The following is a 24,034-nucleotide window of genomic DNA, read 5'->3' as shown; positions in this document are numbered from 1 at the left end:
CTTCCATTTTAAGTCCCAAATTACAAGGATTCCACCCCACATTCACCCTCTCTGCTTCTGCTTCTATTTTGAGCTATTAAACAGAGGCTTTAGAAAACCTGTGTGTATTTTTTTCAGTAAGGGCCACTGCACTCTCACATCCTACAGTCTACATCAAAGATGTTCAGAGTTGCCTGGGTTTAAATGTCTTTTTTCAACAGTTTATGTGTGTGGTTGTGTTTTCTTATTAATTTTATGGCCTACTCACCATATTTAGTGAACTTAATACACTGTTATTTAATGGGATATTCTGTAGTAGCTCCTACATACGCATTAATTCAGCCATCCAGCCACCTAGCCATTCATCCTATGTCCTTTTGAATAGGTACTGGACCAATCCATATGAACTCTGTGCAGTGTACAGGCAGAGAGACCTCTATCATGCAGTGTCAACACACTCCTGTTCCTCTGGGGACCTGCAAACATAATCAAGATGTTTCTGTGCGCTGTAATATCCCCAACACTGGCCTGGACGCATCTGTGAGTTCTGCCAGATCTAGCCCTTTATGTTACTGTGCATATGTAATGTGTACTGCAAAAAAACATCTGAGTTTACTTGTGAAAGTTCCTGGGATTCTATATGTTCCTTTCCACACATTACATATTTCAGGTGCGTTTGGCTGGTGGTCAAAACCCAGCAGAAGGCCGTGTTGAGGTGTTGATTGAGGTGGGAGGGGTGAGACGCTGGGGTACAGTCTGCAGTGAGAATTGGGGCCTGACTGAGGCCATGGTAGTTTGCAGACAGCTGGGCTTTGGATTTGCCTCCAGAGCTCATGAGGTAAGGCCTTTTCAAAATAATACTATTTATAATAAAAATAAATAATCTGAAAAATGTTTATCAAATGCTGAGCCTGGTCGTGGGATCCTTACTTGTTTATTTCCATTAAATATAGTTATTCTGTGATTTTTTAATGCAGAGAGGGGGCAGTGGTGGCCTAGCGGTTAAGGAAGCGGCCCTGCAATCAGAAGGTTGCCGGTTCGAATCCCAAGCCGCCAAGGTGCCACTGAGGTGCTACTGAGTAAAGCACCGTCCCCACACACTGCTCCCCGGGTGCCTGTCATGGCTGCCCACTGCTCACTAAGAGTGATGGGTTAAAAGCAGAGGACACATTTCGTTGTCTGCACCTTGTGCTGTGCTGAAGTGTTTCACAATGACAATAACTTCACTTTCACTGTGTTGCATTGTAGTTTTATAATAAATAAAGTGGATTAAAAAATCAAGGGAAAAGTGGAAAGTATCAAGGAACTTAATGAAAGCCAAGATAATGTAGTGTTTACAGCTTGTCTGGTGCTTAAGATCAGCTCTCATTTGAAGTCTAAGACTCATGTGGAAGCTGCTGAAGTGTTAATTTCTTTGTGTGTTTGAAGGACACATGGTACTGGCAAGGAAACCCGAATGCGGCAGAGCTGGTTCTGAGTGGCACTCATTGTCTTGGCACAGAAATGTCTATCCAGCAGTGCCGTAGAAATGGCCATGTGTACTGTCCACGTGGCGGAGGAGCCAAAGCAGCTGGAGTCACTTGTGTGGAGAGTAAGTCATCACAACAGGCAGAAAACATCTATGCTGAATTTTTTAAAACGTCATGATCTTTTCTAATACGTCTTCTTTTCTAACACTGCTGTTTTAATTTAATGGCTCATTAATACATAATTTTACAGACCAATAATATTACTCAATATAACAGAGAGAGTGTGATTGTTTGTGAGAGTGTGTGTGTGTGTGTGTGTGTGACAGCCCAGAGTGGAAAGTCCCTGAGTATTCAGGTGTCTGATGGCCTTTAGAAAGAATCTACTTCATAGTCTGGCAGTGAGGGCCCGAATGCTGCGGTACCTTTTTCCAAATGGCAGGAGGCTAAAGAGAGCATTGAAAAGGGTGTGTAGAGTCCTTCACAATGCTGGTTTTCCAGATGCAGCATGTGTGGTAATTGTCCGTTATGGAATGTCCACATGCAGAAATGGATTGTTGACTTTACACCAGTCCATCAGTCGTTGCACCTCCAGTCTGTTTGCTGATTCCTCGTTCTTGCTAATGAGACCCACCACGATTGTGTCATCAGCAAACTTGTTGATGTGGTTAGAGTTGTGCATGGCTGCACAGTTGAGAGTCAGCAGGGTGAACAGCATGGGACTGAGCACACAGCACTGAGGAGCTCCAGTGCTCAGTGTGGTGGTGCTGGAGATACTGTTCCAAATCCAGACTGACTGAGGTCTCTCAGCAAGGAAGTCCAAGATCAAGTTGCAGAGGGAGGTGTTCAGGCACAGCAGGCTCAGCTTCTCGACGAGGTGCTGAGGAATGATGGTTTTGAATGCTGAACTGAAGTCTATAAACAGCATTTGTACGTAAGTGTCCTTATTGTCCTGGTGGGTGAGGTCAGATGAAAAGTGGTGGAGGTGGCATTGTTAGTGGAGCGGGACAATAGGCGAATTGCAGTGGGTCCAGGGTGGAGGCCAGCAGGGTCTTCATATGGTTCATGATCAGCCTCTCAAAGCACTTCAAAGCATTGGTGTAAGTGCAACGGGAAAGTAGTCATTGAGACACGACACTGAGGACTTCTTTTGGCACAGGCACGATGGATGGTGACACGTTTGAACAACGGTGGTGCTCAGTGAGATGTAGAAGATATCGGTGAGAACATCTGCCAGCTGGTCTGCACATTCTCTGAACATCTTCCAGGGATGTTGTCTGGTCCAGCAGCAAACTGAAACAAAAATTACTACAGTAGCTGAAAAATCTGTGTGTTTTAGCGAGACGCAAAGTGAGCAGGATGCTAAGAATAAGCAGCAAATCTCTGTCATCAAAATCTAAAAATAAAGCTCTGTCTACTCAATGTTGAAAATTTCTTTGGTCCTAAAGCAAATTTATTCACTTTTTCCAAACCCAGCGTGGCAGAAGAAACTTAAAAGCTCTGATCGGAGCACGCATGTGCATGCAGGTACCCATGTCATCAGCCCAATAATGTTCGTGCACTCACAAACATATTTTCAAAACCAAAACCAAAAGGCAGGAGATATAAAATCATATTTTGAAAGAAAATAAAATGCACCTTACAGGAAAATTCCACAAATAACAAAATTTCCATGCTTTGAGAAATGACCTGTTGTGTCCCACAAATTCACCAAAATCAACCCACTACACCATCCAAACAGTCTTACATAGCATTATATTCCTAGGCATTACTTCTAGACCACGTCATCTAAAAATAAATCACTTCTTTGTTGAGTTTGAAAACTATCCATTTCGTTGGTCTTTGGTATGTGAAGAAAAGGGACAGTTGATCAGGCTTCCCACCCTTCAAGAACATAAAGGTGCTCACTATGAAGGGAGTTACATCCAGCAAAAGGTTTTTGTGCATGACCTTGCATTACCTGATCTTGTAGATGTGTGTCTTGGGGTTTTTTCTGAAAATGTTTACACCACAGGTTCCCACTGGTCAGCCAGTTTGTTCTTGCCCCTCTCCTTTGTTGGCCAGTAACACTTGATCTCTGACTTGAAGAGAGATTCCTTTGATCTTCTTATTCTACTGACGTTCTGATGTTCATGTTTCTTGTTGCTGAGCAATTCTGGCAGCCTTGGACAGATATGATTAGGGCTGCATGATTTGGGGAAAAAGACATATTGCAATTATTGAGATCAATATTGTGATATGCGTTTGCGATATGATAAAGGGCACTTTCTTGTATATCAATGAAAAGGCGCATACAAATGACTATTAGTGAAATGTTTAATTTCAAAATGAAACATACAAACTACTTAAAACAGTGCTTTCAAAATACAATATTCTACAAAATTAAATAATCTCAAAAAAGTCTTTACTTTAAAAAACATTCCTGTCGAACAACAAACCCTGGTAAGGCTAAACAACTGTTTTGATTATATTTGGCCATTATAAAATCCTGTATTATAGTCCTTACGTTTAACCAAAAGTTGTTTGGAGGCTGACTTGAACACAGGGATGCATAGCTTTGCTAGCTTAGCTAAGGTTAAGATTTGTAAACTGAGGTGAATTTCTTTAGGAAACCTTCAAAGTTTGAGAAAAGTTAACTAAACAGCTAAGAACAGTCTAAATAGTTAATGCCTACATTTAGCCAAAACGTTGTTTGGAGGCTGACTTGAACACAGGAATGCATAGCTTTGCTAGCTTAGCCTATCTTAGCTAAGGTTAAGACTTATAAAACAGGATTTTATAATGGCCAAATATATTCAAAACAATTGTCCAGCCTTACCTATGAAATGTAATCCCACGGGATCTGGTTTGGAGTGTACAGCGGTTTGTACAGCCCCAAGCAGCACAAGAGTGAGGCACTGCACAGCACAGCCTATCGCAATATGGCGGCGACGTTGACGTACATGTACCCATATGTCTATGTGAGTCACGAATCTGAGGTCTCCATTGAACCGAATCGAAAGTCATGTGACCAAACACATCACATTTAAATCGCAGCTTTTTGCGTTCATTTAATCGCACAGACTGACATCGTGATTACGAGTGCAGCACTAGATATGATGGACAGATATTCTGGAATAACTGCTGAAATGTCCCACTACAGGATCTGTCGCATATCCTGTAGCCTCGTGAACAGTGGCGTTGTAAGCTGACCAAAAGTCAATACATATGAGTTCCATAGGGGTGGAGGTCTTTATGCTCTCTAAAGGAGCTTAGCAAACACGCACCTCTAATGGCAATGCACATACTCCTTAACGTCCCTCTCCATGTTCAGCCAGAAAAATCTATGTCTGTAAGGTGTAGAGTTCTAGCTTGACCTTAATGTCCTGCTACATCATTTCCAGCTCTTTACTCTACAGACCCTTGGGCAGAACTAGCTGGATCCTCTGGGCTGTGCTTACAGGGTCTTGCGTCTCTTTATACAAGATACCATCTCTCATTCTAAGCCTATCCCAGTGCTTAAGCATGGTTCTTGTGTCCATACTACATCTCTCTCGTCTCATCTCATCCAAATTATAAACGGCAGGATGTTGGAGATCTTGAAGTTGATGATCCTCCAGGTCCCGCAAGGTGAGTGATGGCAAGACATCTTGACCAGCTTGTTGAATCTGTTGAACTTGTTGGATCAGTTGCATTTCTCTCCCAGTCACAGTGATGGGTCAAAGTGGCTTGAACTTTGGATGTGCTGTAAGAGCTCCCCGACCCCTCAAAAAGCTCAATCACCTGAATTTGTTGGTGGATGCCGTATCTGAATGTATCTTGTACTTTAGTCACAGTGCCTTCAGCTTGCTGGACAAGACTGTCGTAGGGCTCCTGAATTATGCGGGTACACTGCTAAGAACATCTGCCACTATGTTCTTTGGGACTGGGATGTATTTCAGCTCAAAGGTATATAATGACAGTTTGGACATCCACCTCTGCTCGTTAGCATTAAGCTTAGTCAGTATATGGGTGAGCAGGTTGTCACCTGTCCATACAGTAAAATCATGCTCCTTCAACCAATGACTGAATTTCTCTATGATACTGCATTTCAGGGCCATAAATTCGAGACGATAGGCAGGATATTTCTGCTGAGATTTGCCCAAAAAGGACGTCAGCCTCCATTACAGCCTCCATTGGTTAGAAACTACATCCATTAGAAACTACATCCACCTTTGCATGATTCTTTCTGCAGATTGAGGTTCTCCAGCTTCTGTAAGAAAACCCTCAGCCGTCTCAATCATGGTACAACCATGTATCTGGTGTCCAACATGCCCTTCAGTCCCACCATGTCAATTCGCTGAAAGCTGGCATTTTCCCTGACCTCTGAATCACAGCTTCATATCCTTCTGGTTTGGTTGAACAGGTGTTAACATAAAGATGTTTTAGATCTGAATCATCCATTTTGAGTTTTTTTCACTTCCCACACTGCCCCTCCTCGAGTGTGGGTCCACTAGTTTTCCCACCTTGTCTGATCTTTGCTTCCAATTTGCTTCCAGTCTTTCTTCCAATGATCTTGGGTGAAACACACAGATTCTCTCTCCTGCAATGCATGAGCTTGGAAAGTCTGCTATCACCACAAACTTGACAGTTCTTCTTGTGGTAACGTCCTGAAGTTACCCCCTGGGTTGGTGTCTGTACCGGGGTTGCTACTTATACATTCTGATGTGACTTATAAGTAGACTTATCAAGGAATGTAGCCAATTTATTTCACAAATTGAGTTGGCAGTTAGAGTAGGTTGGCTGTAACTCTGTAATTGACTGCCTAGCAGCAGGGGGCACTAAGGGCAGAGTGGACTGTCCTGCAGGTGGTGAGATATATGATATGGCAGCACATGTCAGTGGTGGAGCGAATGGTACCTCTACAGGTGAGATCTGTGAGATATGGCTAGAAACTGCTGCTGCGAATGATGTTCCTGAAGTTACCCATGTTGTGATCTGAGTGGCCGCACAGACCTGCTGATTGTAGCATCTGATGAAGCATGTCTATTTATGGCTGATGGCAGAAATCCATCAGCAACATCAATTGCATTATGTATCCTTAGCCAGTATTCAATCACCCCCTCGTGAGGTAGGGGTTTGGTGTTGTCTGCCATGGGAATGCAAGAGAAGGTCGAGTCACTAAAGTGCTGTTTCAGGATGTAAAATATCAATGTGGCATAGAGGCCACATAAGGATCTTCAGATATGAATGAATTCATGGAATGAATTTTTCTCCACCTGTTTTAACTGAGCTACTTTTTCACTTTTTTTGTGAATAAACCCCATAATATGTAGGATGAGTGTCTCGTAGTCTTCTGAGTCTTCTTGTAGTTGGTGGAACCAGTCAATCACTGATGAGAACATAGGAAAGTAAGGTGTAATAAGTGCTTTAAAGAAAGAGAGAAAACACCACTGCCAAGCCCTGAAGTGTGCCTGTGATCTGGAATTAAATATTCAGGATCTGGGAGTTTTCCTTACTAATGAGAGTACCTGGAACACACCTGCAGCTCAGACTATAAAGAGGTTCCTGCACCAGTGCTCTGGGTTCTGGTATTGCAGCAAACCACAAAGAACAAAGGGAGATGCATATTGGGTTCTTGATCTGTTCATAGTGTTTCTACATCATAGGCATAAGTTTAAGACCTGGGTTGAAGTTGGTGTGACTCCCTGTCTTGCATGTATCTAGCAGTGTTGTGTTTGTTTTCCAGGTGGTGATGTGTGTCCCCATTTCCACTCCCCCTCTCCCAAAGCTGAGCCCTGGATGTGTGTTTGTGTGTGATTTTGAGTTATGTTGAAATAATCTGTGCCTGGGTCCTGTGCTGTGACAGACCTGGACACTAGAGCAATGGGAAAGGATGCTTGGTCATGACCAGAGTTGTGAAGTCTGTGGCCGGAGTGTGAATGCTCAGTTCTAAAGATTATGTCTCTCTCTCTCTGTGGGTTAGAGTTCATATCTATTCCGTGACAACAGGAGACCTAAACAATGTCTCAAAGTAGTGTTAAACATGAATTTATAGAATTAGACATAAAATAACTTCATAAAATCCAAATATGCACTGAAAATGTATTATGAAATGAAATCAAAGACCAAACTCAACATGAAGTTGTGTATGTGTGTGTATGTGAATTCATGCACATGCTTTGCAAACATAGGCATTACATTTGCAGCATCTCAGTCTTGTTTTGTTGTCTCTAGGGGCACAGAGCTCATAGCGCATTCTTTCCTTTCTCTCTCTCTCTCTCTCTCTCTCTCTCTCTGTGTGTGTGTGTGTCAGTGAAAGCAAATTTGTGCCTCTCTTTCTTCGGTTGATACCAGTGCAGGGGGAAATTCAGGCTTGTTCTTCCTAACTGTCCATACCATGGTAAGCTTTTTTTTCAGCAGTTCCTTACCAAGAGCATATAATGTGAAGAAGTTGTCACATGTGAAATTATGCCCTTGAAGACCAGTTGTCATGTCCAGCTCAACACGCATGTCCCGTTTTTAGACATTTACATTTACAGCATTTATCAGACCTTTATTAGACCTTTCAGTACTGTGTTTCCCCATGTATACCTGCATATTCCAGGCATAGCTGCTCGGTTGGATTTGACACGAACACGAATAATGGCATCATTCATAATAACGGCAATCATTCAAATGTTTTGCTTTAAATATTTCAGGTGCCCCTGACCTGGTAGTGGATGCTCAACTGGTTCAGGAGTCAGCATACTTGGAGGACAGGCCACTTCATCTGCTTACCTGTGCAAATGAAGAAAACTGCCTTTCATCATCTGCAGCCCGAATGCACTGGCCCTATGGCCATCGCCGCCTCCTGCGCTTCTCCTCACGCATTATGAACATGGGTCGTGCAGACTTCCGTCCCAAAGCAGGCCGTGAGTCCTGGGTCTGGCACCAGTGCCATAGGTGAGATAGTAGGGTTTTTTATGATGCCAATCATCGTTTTGCAGGATTTGCAAGGCAAAGTAAAGAAATTTAAAAAATCTTGCAAATTCTCAAAATTAGTTTATGAGTTAATGTAGTAAATTGTCCTGAGCACTGGATTAAGAACAAATGCTGAAGCCAGTGTGGTCCTAGACTTGATTTCCACTGGATCCAGTTACAGAAAGGGTACATAGTCAAGTGAAGTGATTTTCATTGCGATACACTGCAGCACAGCACATAGTGACACAACGAAATGTGTCCTCTGCTTTTAACCATCACCCTTGATAATGAAACTATGTCTCATTTTGATAGACCATTAGACTCGAATACACTTTTGATGAGAAACTATTTTCTGCTGTTAGCTGGTAATCTACTAGAACATTCCACTTGTTCCTTATTCTCCTCTTTCTCGTAGACACTACCACAGTATCGAAGTGTTCACACATTATGACCTTCTCACGCTAAATGGTACTAAGGTTGCAGAGGGTCACAAGGCCAGTTTCTGTCTGGAGGACAGCTACTGCCCTGATGGTTTGTCATGTCTTTCTTGCTTTTTCTTTTTTATTGACAACACATACGATACCTCCTCAAGTGCAAAATAATTATCCCATTTTTAAAAAATGTTTCACAAAAATTAAGTTCTGTTTCCTTTGGAACAGGTCTGCAAAAGCGATTTGCATGTTACAACATGGGAGAGCAGGGTATTTCTGTTGGTTGCTGGGACACCTATCGTCATGACATTGACTGCCAGTGGGTCGACATTACAGACATCAGGCCTGGTGATTACATTTTCCAGGTCAGAATGAACTGAAATTCTGTACATATGCACATATTATCATACTCTGTGTGTCTTACACATTCATGTTATTACCAAGAAACCATGGGGAAAAATGTACAGAATCTTCCAAAGCTCCAATAAAATGTGATTCTCATTTCATTAAATACACATCTTTGTTGAGCTACTTTCAACCTGCTAACCTGAAGCACTTATAGAAAGTTTTAAAAGCACATTATAGTGCTTGGGGAAAGCTTCATACCACAACAATATACCTGTGCACGATGAGATGCTAAGCAATAGTGGTGGACGAAATACACAAACTTGAGTAAAAGTAGAGTTACCCAATTTTACTCCAGTTAAAGTAAAAGTCCCCAATTTCTACTTGAGTAAAAGTACAAAAGTATTTGCCTTCAAATGTACTTAAGTATCATAAGTAAGGGTACAGTGATGTCTAATAGTGACTCTAATGTCTAATTTTAATTCATTTTAGGTAATGTTTTGACATCAATTTTTAGTGGAATGCCATTAATTACTCTGCCTCTGATAACTAATAAAAATATCATATATGACAATCACTTCACTTAAATATGTACATTTGCAACATTTACCCAGAACAACTTTCAATAAGTAGTGACAGGGACAGTCACCCCGAAGACACTCAGGGTTAAGTTGCTCAGGGTCTATGGCTTCAGATCACCATTATATTTTTGTAACAGACTGTGTTTTTGGAAGCTGAATCTGTGAAAATTGTTTGAATGAATTCTAGTACTGAGTGTGAATTACTGAGCACTCACAGAGATTGTTAACTGATGCAGAGTTTTTAATGGACTAATAGACATTTTGTTTTTCAATACTACTGTGTGTGTGTGTGTGTGTGTGTGTGTGTGTGTGTGTGTGTGTGTGTGTGTGTGTGTGTGTATATATATATATAAAAAACTGTTAGGGTGATCATTATATCATATAACGGCTTGAATTGTGTATAATACAAGTAAAATTTATTACATCACATATGTGGTCTACTCATGAGAAAAGACTGTAAATATGATCACCTAAATCTATTTTGACCTGTTAATGCAGCACACTTAAAATACTCACCTTGATGAAACTCCAGAATCTGTGTGTTTTGTGTTGAAAAATTAAAAAAGATGCAATGAAACAGATCTGAAAAGGTGGGTATAAGCGCAATTGCATCATACTGTGCATGATAACATGTTACATTTACCAGCATGAACATTTTTTAATTAAGTTTATCACTTTTCTATCACTTTTATTGTTAGCACTTTTATCACATTTATTGCTGAAAAAACATGGTGTTGCCAGATGTATGATAATTATCGTATTTCTACAATAATTTTACCATTTCTTTTTATGTTATTTTGTTGGTACCACAGGTTACATGTTTGCTTTTCAGGGGTGGATAGTAACTAAGTAAATGTAATTCCTTACTGTATTTAAGTAGTTGTGTATCCAAGATGTAGTTGTGTATACAAGTATTTACATTTGTGAAGACTTTTTACTTTTACTCCGTTTATGCACAGTTGTCTCACGTGCCTTTAAAACCAATCAATGCCCAATGTAACACACCCACGGCCACATCCACATGGCCCTGCATACAATTATATCTGTCCTGTGAAATTATTTAATATAGATAAAGGTAAAAGTTGCAATAAATGCTATAATATTCAGTCTATTATAAAATGTGTTAGCAGTTTTTCTGAATGGAATTTTTTCTCAAAATACGATAATTTTAAGATGCTGGTATCTAGGATTTGGCAACAAAGACTCAAAGCTCAAAACATGCTCTTACATGCTAAAATCAAGATAGGCCATATTTCAGAGAATGAGGTATGAATGTAAAAATGGCTGTAAAGTTGGAATTATAGCAACATTTACTATACATGGTTGCAGTGCTTTTATATAAAACAAGTATTTCCATGTGCTGAACCATAGATAAAGCAGTTTAATTTAACAGGGAGTGGTTTTGTTTTATTTTCTGAGTGTGATTTGGGTTCCAATCTCAGATGGCTTTTGTACTGTCAAAAGTTTACAAAGCAGTTAAATGTCCGGTGAGACGTAATGTTATGTTTCTTTGAGTTCCCATGAGCACCCTTCACATAACATTGGTGTAAAATCAGGCAAACGAGTAAATATGTGTATGTTTTACAATTACAGGGTGTTGCTTCAAAATGGAACCAAATTTAGGGCTCCTATCATAGGAACGTGTGATTAAATGCATGACATTCAACTCAGAATGATTGTTCTTGATTGCACCATAATTAAGTAATCAGCAAGGCAATCTGCCCTAGAATGCATATTTTCCTATGTGAGTTGAAAAAATATCTTTGAGAATAAATGTTCTCAAAGTGAGTTCTGCAATATATAGGCCAGCATGTTCTTCAAAAGTAGAAATGTTGAAATGCATGCAGGCAGTAGTTCCTTACAAAATATAATGACTTTGCTCATTAAATAAATCTTTTTATCTCACTTCTAAGGTCTGGAAACAACATACTGTAATTGTCTTTGATTCTGTGTACAATAAGAAAGCAAAAATGTTTTTGCAAGCAGGCTTAAGTATATGGTTTTCATCATATACTTAATCCCTGAACACTACCTTTTTATATGATAGACATCATGAACATTAAATGACAAGTGGAACTATACATGTAGAAAATTTCTAAATGTATAGTTCAACTTGTCGTTTAAAGTTCATTATCTCTATCATGAAAAAGGTATGTCAGCGGAAAGTTGACAGTTACACAAGTGACTGCTCTCTAAAAAACTTAAAAAAAACTTATTTTCAATCTGGTGCTGGGCACAGTGCTAGGCACACTATGTGTGTGTCTTGCTTAAGGGGGTCCTCAGGAATTACAGGAATAAATAGATTTTAAAATTAATTCTATTAAAATGTATTTTAACTTGAGGACATCGTTGTTACACACAATGTTATGCAGAATTCTTAGCACATAAATTATTGTTTGTTAAAAAAAAAATTTCATTCTGGAAATGAAGTGGAAGCAAAACTTTTTTTTTCTCTTCAGGTTGAAGTTAATCCATCTTTGGACATGGCAGAGTCTGACTTCCAGAACAATGTAATGCGCTGCCGTTGCAGATATGATGGAAACAGAGTCTTCATGTATGGCTGTCATGCAGGTTTGTGGCAGAAATGATTGTGGAGATATACACTATGAAGGCTTATCTCCATTGAAATGTTGTTTAACATCAGTGCCATCCAATGAGGCTAGTTAATCTCATGCATGCACACGTTAGTAAAATAAGGCTGTGAATGAGAATGGTATGCATTTTGGTATGCATTTCAGTTTGCAATATATGTATTGTTTCGATTGATTCATTTTTTGTGGCATTTCTGTGGTAAAAAATGTGCTCTTGTATAACCTCAAATGTCCAAATGTTATTTTCAGGAGATGCATATGGTGCAGATGTGGAAGACCTGTTTGAACACCAGCAGCAGATCAGTAACAACTTCCTCTAGTGCCTCCTGCTGTTGGACTCAGTGTGCAACAAGAGATTTTAGACCCCTATAACTTATAGAAATCTGTCTGTGATATAGGCAGTGTTTATCGCATTGCATTAACATGCTTAGTTAATTGAAATAGGGATTTGATATTCTGTTTTTGCTGACATATTTTTGGTTTTAATGTTAATTTCTAGTTAAATGTATCAACTTTTAAATACACTTATGGCATTTATCAGATGGCCTTATCCAGAGTGACTTACAATCAGTAGTTACAGGGACAGTCCCCCCCTGGAAACACTCAGGGTTAAGTGTCCTGCTCAGGGACACAATGGTAGTAAGTGGGATTTCAACCTGGGTCTTCTGGTTTATTTGTGAGGTGTTACCCACTAGGCTACTACTGCCCTGATCTACTACATTGATCTTCTATATAAAGACTCAGGGTATATTGTCATACACCAAAAAATGACATTAATATCAGTTTAATGCAGTGGACTACTGTGTATAGAAAATCTATTTAGGGGAAGGTTGCCAGTCCTAGTTTCAGTGGTTGCTGTCATGGTGCTACATGTTATATATGAGGAGAATATACCCAGTTGTCTGTAGTTTATGAAATGTATTGACCTTGTTATTTACTTTATGTTTATAATACTTTAATCAAAGTAATGAACTTTAATGCTTTGTATATTGTATGGTTTGTGCTTACAAGAATACTTGAAAATATATGAAAATAAACATCTTAAACTTGTCAACAAATATTTAGATCTTCCACGTTGATTGTTAAGCATCCTAATTGAAATGCCACGTAAAGCAGACAAAAATGATTAAATTCACTTGGTGAATAATTGCATGGATAATAACGAAGACTGACACATTTCTAAAATGTAGGTCTCTCCAGAGATGCTCAATTGGGTTTAAGTCAGGGCTCTGGCTGGGCCATTCAACAACAGTCACAGAGTTGTTGTGAAGCCCCTCCTTTCTTATTTTAGCTGTGTGCTTAGGGTCAATGTCTTATTGAAAGGTTAACCTTCGGCCCAGTGTGAGGTCCTGAGCACTCTGGGGAAGGTTTTTGTCGTCATCATCGTCTTCCTCCGCTTATCCGGCTCTGGGTCGCGGTGGCAGCATCCCAAGTAGGGAATCCCATACAGCCCTCTCCCCAGCCACCTCCACCAGCTCCTCCGGCAGGACCCCAAGGCATTCCCAGACCAGACTCCAGCGTGTCCTGGTTCGACCCGGGGGCCTCCTGCTGGCAGGACATGCCCGAAACACCTTGCCAGGGAGGCATCCAGGATGTATCCTGACCAGATGCCCGAACCACCTCAACTGGCTCCTTTCGATGTGGAGGAGCAGTGGTTCTATTCTGAGTCAACATCAACAACAACAATATTTCTTATTTAGCCCAAAATCACATACAGTATGTCTCAATGGGCTTTGACACCCCCCCCCCCACACTTGACCCTTCTGTACACAAGGAAAAACTCCAAACAAAAAAAACTCTATACAGAGAGGGACCCCCTTCCAGGATTGAGTGAGCCTGCAAGTGATGTTCAGTGCAAGGTTTGTGATTGTACAATAAGAGAAAAGAGTGGTGGCTGTGGTGACCCTCTGGTTCGTTTCATGCTAAGACCTCGTTTAGCAGTTGCCAGGAACCAGGATTTATCTGCTGGTCTCTTCACTGGAGTCTGCCAGTAGTCTGTGTGCTTGATTCAGTATCTTGGAGAAAATAAAGAGTCTAAGGCTGCGCCCGGCCACCCTACAGAGGAAACTCATTTCGGCCACTTGTATCCGCAGTCTCGTTCTTTCGATCATTGCCCAAATCTCATGACCATAAGTGAGGATTGGGACGTAGATTGACCAGTATATTGAGAGCCTTGCTTTCTGGCTCAGCTCCCTCTTCACCACAACAGATCAGTTCAACGTCTGCATCACGTGCGATGCTGCCCCAATCCGCCTGTCGATCTCCTGCTCCCTTCTTCCCTCACTCGTGAACAAGACACCAAGATCCTTAAACTCCTCCACTTGAGGCAGGACCTCTCTCCCGGCCCGAAGTTGGTAAGCCACCCTTTTCCAGTCGAGAGCCATGGTCTCAGGTTTGGAGGTGCTGATCCTCATCCCAGCTGCTTCACACTCGGCTGCGAACCTACCCAGCAAGAGCTCAAGGTCAGAGCCTGATGAATCTAGGAGGACCACATCATCCGCAAAAAGCATAGATAAGATTCACCTGCTACCAAACTCGACACCCTCCACACCATGGCTGCACATAGAAATTCTGTCCATATAGGTTATGAACAGGACCAGTGACAAAGGGCAGCCCTGCCAGAGTCCAACCCTCACTGGGAACAGGTCCCCCTTGAGAGTTTGAGGAGTTTGAGAGCCCTAATGATGTTGTCTGAGGCACTTTTTGCCCCTGGTAGGGTGTCCCATGACAAATTGTTCTTAGGTAAAGGGTGAGACAAAGAACGGTTCAGAAGATCTTTCATGGAAGGAAAAACAAAGAGTCAGTGTACCCGGGTTACCCTGGAGCCAGGCCTGGGGTTGGGGTCCATGAGCGATCGCCTGGTGGCCAGATTTTTGCACATGGCCCAGCCCGAACCAGATACATGAGCTCATCCAACTGTGGACCCCCCACCCGCAGAACGGGTGGCAGATCGAGGTGGGAGCTTTGGCGGTCCAATACCCCGGACAAGGAAACTGGCTATTGGGACATGGAGAAGGTTTTCCTCCAGGATATCTCTGTACTTTCATCTTTCCGTCGACTGCAACCAGTTGGCCTGTCCCTGCAGCTGCAAATCAACCCCACAGCATGATGCTGCCACCACCATGCTTCACTGTTGGGACTGTATTGGACAGTTGATGTTCAGTGCCTGGTTCTCTCCACACACACCACTTTAAAGTAAGGCCAAAAACTTCTATCTTGGTCTCATCAGACCAGAGAATCTTATTTCTCATCATCTTGGAGCCCCTGAGGTGTTTTTTTTTAGAAGGCGTTAATGTGCACTGGGGAAAGGATTCTGTCGGGCAACTCTGCCTTAAAGCCCTGACTGGTGGAGTTGACTTTCTACAACTTTCTCCCATCTCCTGACTACCTCTCTGGAGGTCAGCCGCAGTGATCTTTGGGTTCTTCTTTACCTTTTTTACCAAGGCTCTTCTGATAGCTCAATTTGGCCTGAATACCAGCTCTAGGAAGGATTCTGGTCGTCCCAAACGTCTTCCATTTAAGTACTCTGGAGGCCACTGTGCTATTGGGAACCTTATCTGTGCCTTGCCACAATTCTGTCTCTGAGCTCTTCAGGCAGTTCCTCATGATTCTCATTTGTTCTGACATGCATTGTGAGCTGTACGGTCTTATATAGACAGGTGTGTGGCTTTTCTAATCAAGTCCAATCAGAATAATCAAACACAGCTGGATTTAAATGAAGGTGTAGAATAATCTCAAGGATGATCAGAAGAAATGGACAGCACCCAAGTTAAATATATGACTGTAACAGCAAAGGGTCTGAGTACTTAGGACCATGTGATATTTCAGTTTTGTTAGTAAATCTGCAAAAATATATATTCTATAAATATATATTGTGCTGTATATACATTAATAAGGGATAAAATGAACTTAAATGTTTTCAGCAAATGGCTGCAAAATAACAAAGAGTAAAATTTTAAAGGGCTCTGAATACTTTCCGTACTATATGTGTTTATGTGCCTGTATCCTGTCCTGTCCGATGTGCATTATTACTAAACCTCGTTGTGCAAATGCGGCCTTTCCTCCTGCCCTGTCCTGCTGCCGTGACACTTTTTTTGTAATGCTAATTATCATAGCCTAAATTATAATGTAATACAGTATTACATTATAATTAAGGATGTGATATTTGGCATTACTCCAATTTGTGTTTATCATTTTTTTTCTGAAATGTAATATCATGATTACAACACTATCTGAGACAATGTATGTTTTTATATTTACAAATATGTTTACACAATTTACATTTAATAAAAAATATAAACTACACAAAATGTAACCACTTTTTAATTAAACCTAAATCAGTGTAAAAGTTCAGACTAAGGTATTTAATAATAGTTTTGGATAAGAAATAACTAAAAAAAATGTATGTTTAATATTTACACAAACAATCCTAGATGTGCACCAGGAACAGGTTGCGTTACTACACCATCTGAAGTAATATTAGGGCAGCACTGATCTTCAAGGAACAGTATATTGGCATCATAATGGAAAAGTCTATGGGCTAATGTAAATACTGAACCATGAAGAGGCAATAATCAATGTGCAAACTAAAATTATCTGACACATTATTACATTAAACTTAAATCTAAAAACACCCGCCATGAATCCATTTGCAATTGTGTTCTATATCATTTATAACCTGTTCCTCACACAACAAAGAGGCAATAAATAAAATATGTTGAATGGTGAATGTTTTAATGTGTGGACATGTTCACAGTGAAGTCTTTGGATGTTGTGAATGTGCCACATACTGTACAAACATGGACAAACTGATAGCACCAACACACCATCCACAGGCTCCCTTAACACAGAATTGTGTGTCTCATTTCATTCACAAAATCCAATCAATCCTCTGGGCAGACACCAGGACACCAGGCTCATTTTTCAACTGACCCTTTCCTAGATATAATCTCCACACTCACTCCGCTAGCTGCTATACACATGTATATTACAGTGTGATCTATACATAAGCAGGCACACACACTCACACCATGGTAATGTAGTTCTGTTTCAAGTTGAGAAAACTAATTTCTTTTACAGTTGACAGTGTTGTATACAATTGAGTTGTCAGTTACATCAAATCATCAAGGAACCTTAAGGGCCACATCAACACCGGAAATGAAGTAGGTCCACTGAAAAATACATAAACAAACTATTCAGTACCACTGAACATCGCTGAACAAACACTTGATTAAGCAGCAGAACTAAATGGATAAACTGAAGCAACAGTTTTGTTTTTCATGGGCGAATGACAGGACTAAAAAAGACTATGTAGAGCATCTTAAAACAAATTAAAGTTATTAATCTTGAACTCTGTATGAACACATATGGAATCCAGTTTGCACTTCTGCCTCTGAGGTGAAACGACAACTTCCTCTGCAGCTTAGAGGTGTGAGGAGGTGGAGAAACACAACTTCAGTGTGTAAGGATTGGAGCCATCTGAGGAAACAAAGGGAAGAAGCAATAAAATGTGCAGAATGAAAAAATAAATGAGCAGAATGAAAAATAATAACTTCTGCTTGCAAATTTAGCATTAGCTTAATTATCGAGTCCAGAGTCTTTTAGGAGCAGCCTATAGGTGCGCTCTATATTCCGGTAGACATTCGTCACATCATCGGCTTCTACACGCATATTCGTGCTAGTAAAGGCATTCTGGCAGCATTCACCAGTCTGATACAGGTAAACTATGAAAGCACAGTAGCCCCACACTGAATCACTGATCTAAGGGAATTTGTCACGGTTCCCATTCCACCTTCTTGCCCACAGAAGAAGACATGGAAGAGATCGGCTTCCTCTTTAAATACTCGGCAGCCATCTTAAATCCTTGCCTGCTCATCATTGTGGTATTTCCATTTGTTGCTGCTCGCCTTTTTTCTGCCTTTTTGGTCACATGCCGGCCCTTTTTTTCTTGAACATCCCATTTGTACTTGCCCTTGCCTGCCTTATGTTTTGGATACTGTTGTTACCGACCTATGCCTGCTTCCTGACGTCAGCTCTGCTCATCCCTCTTGTACTTTTGGTCCAAAGATTCTTCTGTCGCCTGCTCCAGGTACCCAAACCCAAGCAGTATACCTGCTCTCCTTCTCCCGCAGTTCTCTCATGCCAGCCTCAGTGCTCATGCACCTCCTTCCCCAGCGTCCTACCATGTCTGCTAAAGCGCCCTCCGGCCCTTCCCCTGACAGGATTAGTATAAAACACCCTTTTCCACAAAAAGATACAATAACCAGTTATAAGAGGGAGAGCAGGAGAACAATAGAAAATGAGCTACAGCCAATATTACAGGAGCTGGTCTGTCTGCAACTAATATAGAACATCAATCTGTTATGTATATCTCATGAATATAGTACATTAAGTATAGAACTACACCAGGTTTTTTTCTTCTACTGAGGAAGCATAGTGGTAGAATAGGGAAAGATGTCTTCAGAGCTGACACTCACTGGGTATTCTGATCTGATAATGGTTGAGTACTGTTAGCACCTCCACAGCATTTGTCTTGCTGTCAAACTCCAGCAAACCTGATATGGTCTTGGAGCTGGCTGTAGAAGGAGAACACAAAGAGAATGAAACAATGATGTTAACACAGCGGACAATGCTGATTAATGGATGGATGGAGATTAATGGATGCTGCCTCCAAGACTGTGACTGTGTGTGTTTAGTGTTGTACAGTGACAGGATTTTGCATGTTATTTAAGTGAAAAGGAGTAGAAAGGCACTTACGTTTGGCATCAAACACTTTGAACTTTATGAACCCAGGGACATCATGTTCTTTGCATAACTGTGAGAAAAATACAGATGCTGAAGAATTCAGGAAGACTGATTTGTGTTCCACAAGAGGGAGTTTAGTTGAATTTGTAACTTGTGGGATTCATGAAGAAGCAGTGGTTACTGACTGTGTGTACCAAGGATTATGTAGTAACCAAATGCCACTGATTTCAATCAACTGATTCATCGTGACTGATTAAGTTAAAAATATTTTCTGTACTGAGTCCCTAATAATGAGGCAACATGGAGGTCTCCCAGAGTAAAACCCACTCTATGTATAAAGGTGTATATCTGCTCTTTAATGCCTGTTATATATGTGATATCTGTTTATATCTGCTCTTTAGTATCATAATCCCGTCACTCCTCAACCCCAAATTAGCCCGGCTCTCTGTCCCTAGCTCTGTCTGCCAGTGGATTACCAGCTTTCTGACAGATAGGCAACAGCTAGTGAGAATTGGTAAAATCACATCCAGCACCCGTACGACTGGCACTGGTGCCCCTCAGGGTTGTGCTCTCTCCCCACTGCTCTTCTCCCTGTACACCAACGACTGCACCTCTAGTGATGAGTCTGCTTACAGACAGGAGGTTAAAGAGCTGGTGCAGTCTTAACACCCTGGAGCTCAACACACTCAAAACAGTGGAGATGATTGTGGACTTCAGGAGGAACCCGCCTACTTCCCCCACTCATCATTATGGCCAGCACTGGCTACAATGGAGTCATTCAGGTTCCTGGGGATCATCATCTCCCAGAACCAGAAATGGGACACTCACATTGACTCCATTGTGAAAAATGGAGTCGCTCACCTGAAGCAACTCATCTTCAGTCACACAGGGGGGGACATTGTAGAAATGCAGCACGCAGGATGGGGGCTGAATGATGTTTTTGGAAGCTTGACCTGCACTGGTAAAGCGATTATTACGGGTCATGGCAAAGTCCTTGTAGCTGCTGGAGCCATCCTCCAGCTCAAAAACCTGGCTGGGAATGACAGCATGCTGCTTGGACACACTGTAAAAAGAGTTGGAGGGGTCAGTGAATGCTCAGAAGAACTGGATATTAATTTCATCCATCATTAAAAAAAATAACCAAGTCTGATATCTTGGTCATCATAATAAAAGAGCTCTCAATATGCACACCTTTCAGCTAAAATAAGCAGTGACAAAAATAAAAACATGTAATGCAAAGTAAAATTAAATAGAATTGCACATAAAAACATGGTGCCACACAGTGACAAAAAGTTCAGTGATTGTGATACACAGCACAGCACACAGCGCACACAATGAAATCCTCTGTATTTAGCTGTCACCCTCAGTGAACAGTGGGCAGCCATGACCACTGCTTATGTCATATGACAATGACATTTCATACTACTTTATCTCAGTGGTGCATTTGTTGACCACTGCATTCTACTCTTGTGGGAAACAGAGGCTGTTAACTCTACATGGTCTACATTGGATTTCATAATTGACACTGTGTGGGGGATTTTAGTGTTTTCAGTTTAGAGTTAACAACTGAGACGGTGTCTGAATCCCGATCACTAACCAGAAAGCAGTTCCACAACTGAAGAGCTATGAAAAAGATCTGCTCCCTGCTGTGACCATCTATACTTATACTTGTGGAACACCAGACTCCACTATTTGAGGAGGAATCACCATTAATATCCATGGAAGAATCCGTTAATATACTAGTTAAAAATTATCCGAATCAAGGGAGGGCTATTAATGTCAACAACATTCTTGAACCTATAGAGGAGAATAGTGTGATCAATGGTATCAAGCCACAATAAAGACAGGCATAATATCGCAATGTGCTGTCTCAACGCCCTTGGTGTCATTGCCCCTTACTGTTTCCTCATACCCAAGCACCCCCAACCTCCAGTGCTCTCTCACCAGCCCAAGGGCCCACACCCCTCTTTTTCCAGTCCTCCAACATGGCCTCTTCCACCATGTCTGCAAATGCGCCCCCTGCCTGGCCCTGAATCACCCTCTCAGGTGATGGGAGCAGGGGGAATCAGTAGATGTCATACATATGGTGTTTGTTTCACTTCAGACGTTTTTGGGATTGGGAGGCAATTGTATTGGGGTGACAGACACACCTCACATTGTGTTTTCCATGTAATGGTTTCATTGGCAAGTGATTACGCATGTTACAACTGCTCCGTGTACTGTCTACTTATTGTAGTGTTTTTGTTCTTTTTACAAGTTAGTTTCGGTAACTCTCTTTATGTATAACAGATTGGGACACTCTTTGTGAGTCTTTTTTTACAACATTGTACCCTTAAAAAATGTGCGCTGCTTCCCCAAAAACAAAGGAGGGGAAGGAAAATTACAGGAGGAAACTGGAGCTGAGGCTGCAACAGAATAACTTCAGAGAGGTGAAGAGGGGCATGAAGTCAATCACTGGCTTGAAGTCCACAGGCAGAGGGGCTGAGGGGACAGAGAAAGGGCCAACGAGTTTAACCGTTTTTTATTAGGCTCAACAGCAGGGGTAAAGGGGTACTAGTGTTTCCAGACAAACCATTTGCAAACCGACTCAACCGCTTTGGCTTGAATGCAAAATGACCATTGCAGGTGACTCCACTGACACCAAAAAGCCACCGTGAACATTTGCAGTGGGCACAAGACCATGTGACCTGGAAAATGCAGCAGTGGTCTACCATTGGGTAAGGGGTCACCTTGCAAAGAAATGATGGTCATCAGTGTTGACATTGGGTCCGAGCTGTCTGCATTTCTCCTGCAGCATCAGCATGTCCCAAACAGGCTGTTTCCAGCTCCAAAAGCATGTCTGTAAATGCGCCCCCAGGTACCAGCCTTGATAATGGCCCATTGTGACATACTGCTTGTCATTTTGGGCTAAATAAGAGATGAATGTTTATTTATTGTCCTATGACCAGTGTCCCGGGATGTACACCAGCAGCTGCATCCCTGAGAAACAGGATAGTGAGAGAGTGAGCTCACACTGCTCCCCGGGCACCTGTCATGGCTGCCAACTGCTCACCAAGGGTGATAGGTCAAAAGCAGAGGACACATTTCCTTGTGTGCACCATGTGCTGTGCTGTGTAACACAATGACAATCACCTTCAAGTATTATCTATAACAGGCACTGCAAATAAACAGAAAACAGTTATGCACCGATCTGCCATAATATTAAAATCACCTGCCTAAGGAGTAGGCTGTAGGCTATCCATTGGTTGTGAAAACCACCCTGTGTCACCCTGCGGCTACATTAATGTGGTTACTTTACTGTGGTATTTTTTTTGGGGGGGGGGGGGGTGACATGAGAATCCAGGAAGAGGGCCAACGGACACAGAAGGGGCTAAGCCGTGAGGGGTCCCGCGATGCCCCTCTGCAGTACAGTGACTGGTCTCCGGGCAGACGCAGCTGGCACCAATCAGCTTGACAGCAGGGCTCCAGCCATGGACAGGAGTAGCTGATTAGGTGTACATGGCTGGAGCCCTGTTATAAGGACCTGTTGGCCGGCAGAACAACGCTGCCACATTAATGTGGTTACTTCCCTTACCTTTGTGTGTTTTGGTGTATAAACCTGGCAATTGCCACACGCCTGTTGGTTTGTTTTTGTTCTCCCCTTTGTTACCCGTTTTTGGCCCTCGTGCTGTTTTCTTTGTGTATTAATAAATCCCCTTTGCCCAGATGTCCCGTCTCTACGCTTCCTTCACCCGTCAGCCCGTGGACGTGACACCCTATCAGGTACCAAACCTTCAGTGGCAGATTCTAAGTAATTTGTGAGGTGGTGTCTGATTTTTTTTACTAGCACCTCGAACTTGAACTAAGTAAACACATTACAGGATGCCTCGTTTACATTGTATTGTCTTACATGATCCCATTTTATCCTAAGCAGATGGACTACTCAGATGGACTACTCAAAGACATTTACTGTATGTCCTTTTAAGTAATAATTTTCATAAAAATTGCTTTTGCAGAGACTCAACCCTGTTACTCACCAGACATTGAGCCTCTTACTAAAAACCTTGATACTGTTAAGGTGTGTGATGGCCCGGTCTACAGCATACTCATCTCCCATCTCCACCAGAGCAGTGCCCGGAACACTCTTCATAAACTTCACCTGCCACAATGAACACCAATGCTTACTTACCCCTATAAACACTGCAGTAAGATCTAAGAGCCATCAGAAAAGCATTAACTGCTTAGTACAGTTTATATTTGCATGCTGACCTTCTCAATGTTCCCATAGAGACAGAAGAGGTTGAAGATTCGAATGCAGTTCATCTTGGTGGGGTGCAGTCCGCTGACCATGGCGACTGAGCTGGAGGCATGGCCCATATATGAGGATGTTTGGGGCAGTGGGTATGACACCACTTCAGGTATTTCATGAGAGCTCCTCTTGAACCTGTTGTTGCTAGGCAGTGGCAGCAGGGGGCAGTGAGAGCCTGATGTGCAGAGAAAGAAATATTCATGTGGTTCACTATATTAGATCAACTTGAGAATGAGGGCAGAAAGCTGTTAACACTTTTCAGACCGTTGCATGATGGAATGGACAGGGTGCCATTGCTGGTCAGGTGATGCACATGGCATGGGAAGATAAAAGTGTCTGCTAAGTAATGTAAAGTAAAGAAAAGAAGAGGAGAAAAAGAGGGTGGTGAAGTTTGCAGCATGCAGTGCAATCAGGAAATATAATCACACGAGACTAACATGAAACTCCGTCCCGAACCTGGAGTAACCCCTGTCGGACCGGATCATGACATTCCAAAGGCACAACCTCCGGACAAAATGAAAAGGGGGGAGGAAGTTCATAAGGACGAGTGGCAACTGTCCTGCACTGGTGGCTTCAAGCCCGGTCCAAAGCATGGCTCATCCGTGGGGGACCGGCATCCTGTCTGCTGTCCGCAGGTGCCCGTCACTCCTGTCAGTCTCCGGCACGCCCCGCTGGGAAGTCCACCACT

General features: G+C 42.0%; 2 protein-coding genes across 3 annotated transcripts in view; one reads left to right on the top strand and one right to left on the bottom strand.

The window, feature by feature from the left end:
• The window catches only part of LOC114785553 (lysyl oxidase homolog 4), a 29,169-nt gene extending 15,797 nt beyond the window's left edge, over positions 1-13,372 (top strand). For both annotated transcript variants that reach the window (XM_028971886.1, XM_028971887.1), the window contains 8 exons: positions 365-519; positions 650-817; positions 1,408-1,570; positions 8,105-8,348; positions 8,782-8,897; positions 9,026-9,162; positions 12,183-12,294; positions 12,564-13,372. In XM_028971886.1, the coding sequence (XP_028827719.1) occupies positions 365-519; positions 650-817; positions 1,408-1,570; positions 8,105-8,348; positions 8,782-8,897; positions 9,026-9,162; positions 12,183-12,294; positions 12,564-12,634 (1,166 nt within the window). In that variant the 3' untranslated portion in view covers positions 12,635-13,372. The remainder of the gene's footprint in view (positions 1-364; positions 520-649; positions 818-1,407; positions 1,571-8,104; positions 8,349-8,781; positions 8,898-9,025; positions 9,163-12,182; positions 12,295-12,563) is intronic.
• A 3,655-nt stretch (positions 13,373-17,027) lies between these two features.
• hnrnpll (heterogeneous nuclear ribonucleoprotein L like) overlaps positions 17,028-24,034 on the bottom strand; it is a 45,959-nt gene continuing 38,952 nt past the window's right edge. The window contains exons 8-13 of the mRNA XM_028971952.1: positions 23,307-23,521; positions 23,075-23,196; positions 19,920-20,121; positions 19,071-19,128; positions 18,791-18,889; positions 17,028-17,792 (exon numbers count right to left, since the gene is read on the bottom strand). Coding sequence (XP_028827785.1) covers positions 17,737-17,792; positions 18,791-18,889; positions 19,071-19,128; positions 19,920-20,121; positions 23,075-23,196; positions 23,307-23,521 — 752 coding nt within the window. The 3' untranslated portion in view covers positions 17,028-17,736. The remainder of the gene's footprint in view (positions 17,793-18,790; positions 18,890-19,070; positions 19,129-19,919; positions 20,122-23,074; positions 23,197-23,306; positions 23,522-24,034) is intronic.

The sequence above is a fragment of the Denticeps clupeoides genome, chromosome 3, assembly GCF_900700375.1.
Source record: "Denticeps clupeoides chromosome 3, fDenClu1.1, whole genome shotgun sequence".
In the NCBI taxonomy this organism is placed as follows: domain Eukaryota; kingdom Metazoa; phylum Chordata; class Actinopteri; order Clupeiformes; family Denticipitidae; genus Denticeps; species Denticeps clupeoides.
The sequence above is the reverse complement of the archived record's forward strand: the minus strand, read 5'-3'. Positions and strand labels throughout refer to the sequence as shown.